The following is a 10,051-nucleotide window of genomic DNA, read 5'->3' as shown; positions in this document are numbered from 1 at the left end:
AAATTTAAAGCCAAATACGCAATCATTTACTGAAAATCTTTCACAAAAAAAGTGCTAGTTTCACAAATAAATGAAACCCAGATTAAATTTATTGATAAAAACTAAGAACTTCAAAGCTTAAGAAAAAACCCATGAATCCAACCATAAAAAAGATGCAAACTTTCACACAAACAAAATATCAAACACGGTTCATTTTCTCTTTTTGCATTTTAAATCACATAGTGTTGCCTAATATTTCATCGTCTTAACATTTCATATACTCTTGCATTAGATAAAAAATGATATCTATGTTAAAATTACATGGACTGCTTTATCATGGTTTAAGAAAGCAACCACAAATCATAGTATCTACATGTTCCTCAAATTATCTAAAACACTAAAACAAAACACTCACTTCCCACTACATGTTTAAGATACGTGAACCCACTCTTCACCATTCACCAATACCCTTGGTGCCATAAATCCAAAAAAAAGAAAAAAAATCAATAAATAAAATGGCTACTAACCAAAGCATCCTTTGAACACGGAATTGTTATTGGCACTCCAAAAATCTCATTCTACACTCTAAACTTTATATATTTGAAAAGAAAAATACACTTGTGAAGAGTGTAGAATGAGATTTTTGGAGTGCCAATAACACTTTTCATTAAGAAATTCAAATAAAATCAAACACCCAGAAAAGAAACGAAAAAAAAAAAAAAAACACACACACACAAAAGATCTACTTGAATTGTCAAGGAAATCAATATACTACTAAAATAAAGGTATGTTTGAATTGTTAATCAAATAAAAAAAAAGGATTTTTAGCCAAAATGATCCCTGAGATTTGTATAATACATCACTTTGGTTCCTGAGATTGCAAATCAATAGAAATGATTTCTATGATTGTCCATCATCCATTATTTTGGTCATTCTGTTAAAAACTCCGTTAAGTGTCCCGGAGCTCTTGACTGAAAGTTTGGGCAATTTTCAAAACTTCGTAACTCAATTGTTTCTTAGCCAAATTCGACCTATAATATATCAAAATGAACATAGGAAGTGTAGAACAAGATTATACCTATTTGGAAGCCCAATGGTTGCCAGACATGACCGAAAAATAGTCTGAAAGTTGACTGTTCTGCAGGAAAACTTGAAAACTCGTCGGAATAAGGGTAAACTTTAAACGTTCATAACTTCTTGAATACTCAATGAAATCGAGTGATTCAAAAAAGAAAATCATACTTCTTGACGAGGCGAAGAGAATGGGCTTAATTTCAGCTTCCATGGAACTATTGGTTATGTTAATCCAAATTTTCCATTGCACTATTTTCATAAATTCGATGGCCGAGAAAGCCGATGGGGTGGTGGAGCAGAAGCCGAGCAGCAACCGGTGGTGAGGCCCTATACTTTCCATGAAATCGAGTTCAAATGGTAGCGTCATTGAGTGGAAATCAGACTTTTTCGAACCCCAGATGAAATTGATACCTCGAAGCCCATATACTATCATCTTGATATGTTCCCTTATCCCAGGTAAACTCTATCCTTTTTTATTTATTTATTTTAAATCGCAAATGCAAGTGATTGTTTACGTAGAAAATATATGAAGACCCAATTTTATTAAAAAAAGTGATTGTTTGAGCAATTGGTTTAACTGAGAAACTTAAACTTTATTAATTCATATGCCTTAAGGAAATTCCAGGGCGAGGGTTCTATGTGTTGTTCGGGTGGATGAGGATGCTTTCTGAAAATTCCAGTGCGAGGTTTCTATTTGCTGTTCCCGCGGATGGGTAGGCGATGCAAAGGTACGATTTAATTTTGATGATGGAGGTCGTTTCTTTTTTATGTTTAACTCATTTGTGTTTGACTGGATTTTAATAATTTGATGGTTTGTCTTTTGGTTCAATGTGTATGCTTCGCCTCCATGACTTAGGTTTGGGGAATTTTTGTCTTTTAAATTACTCTTCTGATCTGCACTAATTGGTAGAGAAGAATATAGCTCTTCGAGGCTTCAATCACCATCTAAATTTTCTGATGGTCCATTTTTGAATTGGTGAGTACTTCCATCGCCATCCTCATTTTCTTCTTTCTTTTGCAGAATTACGAACAATGATGGGGCCTCTAGAGAGTAACTGCAGGCTCTGCAAAAGTTTGAATCACTTTGTTGGTGATTCCATTAGGTGCACACACTCTTATTCCAACAAACACTGCCAAGGACAAAAGAAACAGAAAAATCTGCCCCTTCAGTAATGCCAAAAAAAAAAAAAAAAAAAAAAAGAGACAAGGTAGACCATTTGACTGAAAGTTCAAATTTTTTTTAACCTATTTGACTATTTGTGAAATCTTTATACTCTGGAGTTTGTTCCATGTTTATAAGTGTTAACCGAAAAGGTTTTTGCAGCCATGATGATGGCATATGACATGTAATGTACTTTGTTGGTCAGATGAGAAAGGTTTCATTTGATGCCAACATTATAGTTCCTCTACCCTAACATCTTTCCAAATGTTATTGATCCTGAAGTTCTAGAAGCCACTTTTAATTACATCCCCTTAACCATTGTTCGCTTTCTTTGTTTGATGATTTTATTTTGTCCTGATATCCATTAACTACCTCATGTAAAGGGAGCCATGGAAGGACGGAAGGAAAGTTCACGTCAGCTGCAGGACAGGCTGGCTCCCGATGATAACAGACTGGCACCTGGTATATCTACAGAAATGGATCACAAGCGAGCATGTGATGGTAGTGATGAGGACCCCGATGTGCCTCCTGGTTTTGGTTGATGAGTTTCCATGCATTTCAGTTTTCACGGTTACTATTTAACCATCAAATTTCAGAGACAACGCAGTCCAGGATCAATCTGTAGTAACCACTTAATGAATTTTATATTGACTAGTTACAATGGGAAAGTTCTCTATAATTCTTTGGGCTATGTTGACATATGTTGCGTGTGAGAATTTGGCCTTGGGTATTTAGTGTATTCAAAATTATTAGCTTTATTAAAACTCTGTATGCCGCGCGTAGCGCGCCTTTATGTAAAAAAAATCTTTCGCATGCATAAAGCGCGTGCAGAAAGGCTAGTATGTATAATATGTGCAGAAATAACTTTTCTCAAGTAAAATATATACTTTAAGTTTAAATGAGTATCAAGATTCAATACAGTACAAGCGGTTTGGTTGAATTCGATTTGGGCTATTAACTGCGCCAAACCTGAATATCAGATATGTTGTCGAACTCGATTTTAACAATTAAAGGGTATGCAGGTAGCTTAGTTACAAAAGTTATTAAGATTATTTTTCTTTGTACTACTTGAGGTCTTATATTTGATTCCAATTCCATTGTTGTATTGAAGAATAAGAATAAAAAAAATAAAATAAAAGACTTAGTTTCTTATGTTTCCATAAAAATAGAGAAAATAATTTGACAAGATTAGTTATTTATCAATGGTCGCATGTGAGACACCTATAATTTGGTAAAATAAGCACGGGCCACAAATTCTAAGCAATCAACAACCAGATTATCTTCTCAATAAATATTGTCGCAAATATAAAACTCCAATGATTCAGCTTTTGTAGAAGTGGTGAAGAACCAGTGTGGAATCGGTTCCAATCCAAAACCCAATCCCTTATATCAGGGGTTTACTTATGCATGGAATCAAAGACAATCATTTAAATTAGGGGTCCCTTCTGATTCATAAGAGGAACAACAAGGCTGCATTTGATGAAGTGCAACAGAAGCTCGCTGCTTAATTGGAGAAGACTGACTCAACAGAGGCCTACTGAGATATTATAGCCAAATGGTCCTTATCTTGCCTCAATGCTTGAACCAAGTAAAGACGGCTATTTACTTTTCAATCATGGATAGTCGATCCTCATCGAGGATCCAAAACCGTAATGGATAATTCGTTGCCTGAACAAGGACCTTTTTCATGTGATTCTCTTTCCATAAAGAAACCGGGTTGTTTGGGCGGTGCCAATGCAATCTCAGTTCCCAACATTATAACCACAGACGCCATGCTTGGTCTGTCCTCAGGATGATGTTGCACACACAAGAGACTAACGTGTATGCAATGTAACACTTCTGATAGCACGCATGAGCTTCCTAAACATGTATCCATAAGTTCTGAATGCCTGCCTTCATTCCATAATCTCCATGCCTGAAACATTCCAAAATTTCTTCATCAATTATAGGCCTAGCTACTATGGAAGAAGAAGAAATATTACACTTGATACTTGCATGTCCAATAAGATTAGGGCTGGTTGGATGGTAGAATTCCTTATTTTTTCTTCCACTAATGAGCTCCAGTACCAAAACACCGAAGCTAAAGACATCAGACCTCACAGAAAATAGCCCATCTATAACATATTCAGGTGCCATGTAACCACTGTACAAAGTACAAACATTATAGATCAGAAAACAAACCATTCATGACAAAAGTGGATCAATAGAAGGTACTGCAACACAGACTTACTATGTTCCAACTACTCTCTCTGTATTTCCACCAGTTTGATCTCCTCCAGTCAATGTTCTAGCCAAGCCAAAATCTGAAATTTTCGGGTTCATTTCATTGTCAAGTAAAACATTACTTGCTTTCAGATCTCTATGAATAATCCTCAGCCTCGAATCTTGGTGAAGATAGAGGAGACCACGAGCAATTCCGCAAATAATGTTGAAACGTTTAGGCCAATCTAACGGAAGTTCTCCACTCGGTTGATCTGGCACAGGTAAATCCGAATGCAAAACTGCTTAGAAGTTAGAACCGATACACAAAATTATTTTAGAGCTATTAACAAATTAGTTCTGCAAAACTTTATAAGGTTCCAAGGGTCCAAACCGAAAATGAAGAAGTCCAAGCTTCCGTTGGGCAAGTATTCATAGATCAGCATTTTCTCCTCTCCTTCAACGCAACAACCAAGAAGCTTTACCAGATTTCGGTGCTGAAGTTTCGCAATTACTATAACTTCATTCATGAACTCGTTCAATCCTTGGCCTGAACTTCTTGATAGCCTCTTCACAGCAATTTCTTGTCCATCTGCTAGTGTCCCCTGGAAATTCACTCTATCTCAAATACTGCTAACTTGAAAAGCTTCGGAATGTATTACTTTGCTTGACAATAAATGCTATGAGGGTAATATAGCAACTAAGTTTGATGTTGCTAAAGCTTTTGACACTCTTTATTGGGCTTTCCTAACTTGAGTGCTTCGGGCTCCTGATTTTCATTCTTCTTTTGTTCAGTAGATTGGTTCTATTTTTCATTCAGCACACTTACCAATTCTCTTTAATGGCTCTCAGGTGGACCTTTTCAGTTGCAGTCGTGGTGTTCGACAAGGTGATCCACTTTCGCCTCTTTTTTTTTTTTATTGCAGTCTTGGAAAATGTGTTATTCTCCATTAAATGAGGATGGTCTTGGCATTCGGAATTTCACTTCTTTGAATCAGGCTTTTCTTCTGGAAAAGTTTTGGGACATCTTGGTCACCTCTCTTTCGGCTTCTTCACTTTTTCGTGGTCGTTTTTTCAATAATCATGGTTTGCCCTCCTCCTTGTACAAGAGTTCTTCTATGTGGCCTGGTCTTCGTCCTCTTTATTTGAATTACAACAGAAGTCATGTTGGATTATTTGTTCATGTCAAAAAAATTCTCTTTTGCATGCCAATTTGTTGGATAAATCCTTAATTGAAGTTTTAAATATTCCAAAGGCTTTGGGAAAAACTTTGCATGCACGGGTCTCCAATTTTATTGTGGATGGGAATTAGATTTGTTCTGCCTCTCTCCATGATAGTTTACATCCTATTTGGATCAAATTTGGTCCATTGTTTGCCTAAGACTGCTGAAATTGATGAGACTTTGGTTTGGGCTGATTATTTTGACGGTCATCTCACGCTTTCTTTTGCCTAAGATATTAAATAGAGCAAGCGACCTTCAGTGGTTTGGGACCGTTAGGTTTGGAATTCTTAGTTTCATCCTTGAAATTCTCTTTTTCTATGGAAATTTGTTACAGATTTTTTTATTACAGGATAGAGGCTTTTCTCTTCCATCCGTGTCTTCCCTTTTTGGATGTAATCCTTCTTATTTGTTATTTATATAAGGCTTGTTTTACTAACAACTCATATATTATTGAATACACCCCCTCCCCGCATTTACTTTTTCAATTAAAATTTATCTTAATACACCATACATACTTACTCGTAATACCCTCATCCCACACTCTCAACATACACCCCGTATTTTTTACACCCCACATTTTCTACATACACCTCATACTCTTCACATCGTAGGTGCAAATACATATTTTATGTTTTTAATTTTTTTTTAATTTTTTAACCCCACACACTCTTCACATCTTCGGATTTTTGTGATCACATATGGCTAGAGTTTATTAGTGTGTGATTGTCATCATCAACCATACTTTTTTAGGAATATCATTCATAACGCAGATATAGGCATGCCGATAGGAATATCATTCCTAACGCAGCTATAGGCATGCCGATGTCGTTGAACTCACTAAAATAATAATAAGTATGAAGTCATACCTCATGTGAAGCTTCTGAAACGTAGATTTCATGTTACATTTGTCAAAAATAATTTTTTTTAACTAATGTGTCTGTAGTTCATTGGTTAGGGTTTTGTTCTATATGTTATCTTGACAGTGAGAGTAGTTTAGAGAGTTATGAAGATAAATAATCTTGAAATATACACGTTAAAAGTGATTGGGGTGCATTTAGAATTCGTTTTTTTTTTGTTTTTTTTTTTTTAAACCTTTTAAGATCAAAATTGTCAATGCATATTCAGGTATACAAATCATTTAATATTAAATTTGAATATGGGGTGTAATAAAAAAACCTTTATATAAAAATTTACTTTGAAAAAAAAAAAAATACCTTGTAAACAGGTCCAAAGCCACCTTCCCCAATCTTGTTATTGCTTGAGAAGTCATCTGTTGCACTGACTAATGTAGTCAGTTCAAAGAGCGGGAGCTCAAGTTCCCCATTTCGTGCCCCTTCATTGTCCTGATCTCTTTGTCTTATTTCTGTTTTCTCACATGTAGTTGAAATGGTGGTTAGCTATAGCCTTTAGAAAGAATAAAGCAAACCAAAGCTTCTATATACATATACCATATATCTTTAAACAAATTTAAACTCGATATTGGAAAGATGGTGAGGGTAAGTTAATTTACCTTCTAATTTTTTCCTGCTTCGACGAATGTAACACCCAACTAACAGCAATCCAGAAAACACTACTACTACCACAGCTGCAACTATCACTGCTGTCTTCACTTTTCCATCATTTTTTTCTTCAGCAACAAAAAGAAGGGTCAGTTCTTTTACTTTGATAGAAGCAAAAGGGAGTTATAACGTAAAAAGTATTTAACAAGCAACTCATGAATCATGATACAAAATACATACCTAACTCTGAAGCTGGCATTCGAATAAATATTTCCTGCCCACCAGCCGAAACCTGTGCGATATCTATTAGATCGCCAAACCAAATGGTGCAACCAGTGCGTCCTCCAGTATCCGAGCTTCTATAAGCCGTACAGGAACAGTTTTTCAAGCATTTGGCGCTGCATTCCTTGAGATTTATGGTTTTGTCCACCCAAGAATGTGTAGTATCTGGCAATTTCAAACCAACGAATTTGACAAACCCATCTTTGTCTCTTCCCTGGCAGCTTAAAGGTTCATTGCGCAAGCATCCTAGAGACCAGTCCGTCAAATTCCATTTTTCTTGAGACTTAGGCTTGAATCCTTTTAGACATTGGCAGACTGGACTCTGACCAATGATACAGTTCGAATTCGCTCCGCAGAAGCTATAGCGATCACACAAATCTCTAGGTCTTGATGAATGTACCGTCCAATCTTGACTTTCTTTCTTCCAATGAAAGCGAGCGCACGAACTGGTAGTTTGGTTCAAAACTATTCTTGAGGTAATAGACTTAATGGTTGGGTTGTACATGTAGTACACTTCACTATTGTTGTAGACAAAGTTGAAACTATAACGCGTACTATGTTTTTCTGATGAACCACAGAATGTAAGGCCATTCAATGGGATGGCACGATAGATTTTTGAAGTGCTGTTCCGAACGAATGCTTGAGGGTATGCTTGAAGATCCATTTCAATCCCATAAGTGAAGTTACCAGGACATGGGTCTTCTGCATTTTTCCATGCTGATATACGTCGATTTAGACCTGTCCTCAAGTCCCATCCCAACTTCATTCCTGGTAACAATGTATCAGAGGGATAATCAAAGCTTTGCCACAAATAGGTTCCGGAATTTCCATCTTTCCCATCTGTTAGTACCAAATTTCCAGAATCCAACAGCTGTACCCTTGCACTTTCGGCGTGTCTAACTGAGCCGGCTGACCAAAAAACAGTCTTATTTTGACCCAACACCACAAGATAGCCTGTGTTGTTTATCATCAACACGCCAGACAAGTCACTGATCGGGTTGCATCTGTTTGCCACCCAAACAACTGTTTGAACGGGGATGTTCTTGTAGTTGTACCAAATTCCCAAGTAGCGATTCTTGGAGCTACCTGGACTGAAGAAACCAAGCTCAAAGCTTCCATCTTTTGAAACCAAGGTCGTTCCGTCAAGTATAGACTGCGAAGGACCAATGCTGTCAACTGCAAGGGAAATTTTGGATATGTACAGCAGAAAGAGCAAATTAGTACTGACGAAAAGCAAAAAACCAAAACCCCCCATTGAATTCTTTTTATTCTCCAGTTCCCTTCATCATGGTAATGGTATCATTCAAGCTAAATATATAATAAAAAAGAAAAGATCCTTGCGGTTCGATCATTTTCCATCCCAATTCAGACGGCAAATAATTGTGCAAAATTCCGAAGAATGGTTAACCTCGGACAAGTCAAAAGTAGATTTTTTTCTTGCCTCCTGTTTTATCTATAACTTAGTGGATACGTCCGTTCGTGACATGAGTCCGTGAATGCTGAGGCCCTACAAGCCTTGAATAGAAGACAAAGCGTGTTTTGGAGTAAAGCAGAGGAATCCTCTTGGTTCCTTCCTCTCAAAAGTTTGTTGTCTATATAAATGCCAGTCCAGTCATTATCAGTTCTGATTACACGGAAACCAACCCAAGAGTTTGCATCACAACTTCCCAAGCTAAAAGAAACGTTACTTGGTTTATTTATTTATTTTTTTTTTGAACGCACATTGATGAAAAAAAATAAAAAATATTGCATGAACTTATAAGGATGAAAAAAGTAAATTAAAATTTCTTCAGTGTTACTTATTTTTATTCTTTATTTTCTATTTTTAATTTAATTTTAAGGATGAAAATTGAGTGGTAAATCCAGCTGTACAAAACTTTGAATACATGAAAAATATTGAGTGGAGGTTGTGGAGCCAAAAATAATCACAAGGCGACGAGTGAATTTTTGGATAGAAGAGGATAAAAATAATCTTGAGGCATACCAGGATTCCTACACGCGAGCAGCGGGCAATCATCCCTCAACCAAGTCAAAAGTGTCCAAAATAGGTAACAAATTCAAAACTATTTCATCCACCCTCATCCTATATTCTCCACAAGGTACTTATTCCATAACCACCAAAACATTTCTTTTAAATTATGTTAATTAATCAATTAATGGATTTATTACCTAATTAATCTATTAATGGCTAATCAACTACAAATTACACCCAAAAAAAACCACAAATGGCCGGTCCCTATTCTCCTAATAGGGCCGACCATATCCCTAGAAATAGCTCTCCATTCTCTCCAAAAACGACTTCCAAGTCTCTTGCAAAACTCTACAAAATTCTCCAAACACTCTTCCCTCAAAATTCTAACTTTGGCAATGGAGGTTCTTCAGCCAAAGTCCCCCTCCATTCATCGTGGGCGTGTGAGGCTTTTTGGCCTTGACCAAATGTGTGATTTGTTTTGTAGGTGCAATTTCGTCCAATAAGGAGAAGGCGGAAATTTGCATCCACAGAGGTCGTATGCTGTAGGGAAATTTTATTTGAACCTATGTAACCTCCTTCTACACCCAACTTACTCTCTTCACTCATATTGTTTTTTATTAAAGAATTCATATCCCTTAAAACCCAAATTTATTACCTAAAT

The 10,051-nt window shown here is 36.4% G+C and overlaps 1 protein-coding gene across 3 annotated transcripts; it reads right to left on the bottom strand.

Annotated features, from left to right (window-relative positions):
- Positions 1-3,935: 3,935 nt before the first annotated feature.
- LOC137741695 (G-type lectin S-receptor-like serine/threonine-protein kinase At4g27290) lies at positions 3,936-8,825 on the bottom strand. Of its 3 annotated transcripts, none has more exons than XM_068481403.1 (6): positions 7,377-8,825; positions 7,148-7,264; positions 6,852-7,000; positions 4,809-5,019; positions 4,446-4,716; positions 3,936-4,358 (listed from the first exon to the last, which is right to left on the bottom strand). In XM_068481403.1, the coding sequence occupies exons 1-6, from the start codon at positions 8,671-8,673 to the stop codon at positions 4,076-4,078; spliced, it is 2,328 nt and encodes a 775-aa protein (XP_068337504.1). In that variant the 5' UTR covers positions 8,674-8,825; the 3' UTR covers positions 3,936-4,075. The 3 variants fall into 3 exon arrangements, with proteins under 3 accessions (XP_068337504.1, XP_068337505.1, XP_068337506.1); XM_068481404.1 differs by having other exon boundaries at positions 4,446-4,689; XM_068481405.1 differs by having other exon boundaries at positions 4,222-4,716.
- Positions 8,826-10,051: the final 1,226 nt, after the last annotated feature.

This window comes from Pyrus communis, chromosome 8, assembly GCF_963583255.1.
Source record: "Pyrus communis chromosome 8, drPyrComm1.1, whole genome shotgun sequence".
In the NCBI taxonomy this organism is placed as follows: domain Eukaryota; kingdom Viridiplantae; phylum Streptophyta; class Magnoliopsida; order Rosales; family Rosaceae; genus Pyrus; species Pyrus communis.
This window is presented reverse-complemented; position numbering and strand designations above follow the sequence as displayed.

What these genes read in the sequence shown, in the direction of transcription:
- LOC137741695 (XM_068481403.1), bottom strand. Translation starts at nt 8,673, where the DNA reads ATGGGGGGTTTTGGTTTTTTGCTTTTCGTCAGTACTAATTTGCTCTTT. An exon ending in GCTTTGGACCTGTTTACAAG is followed by an intron (nt 5,020 to 6,851) that starts GTATTTTTTTTT and finishes GTGAATTTCCAG; the next exon opens with GGGACACTAGCAGATGGACA. An exon ending in CTTGGACTTCTTCATTTTCG is followed by an intron (nt 4,717 to 4,808) that starts GTTTGGACCCTT and finishes ACTTCTAAGCAG; the next exon opens with TTTTGCATTCGGATTTACCT.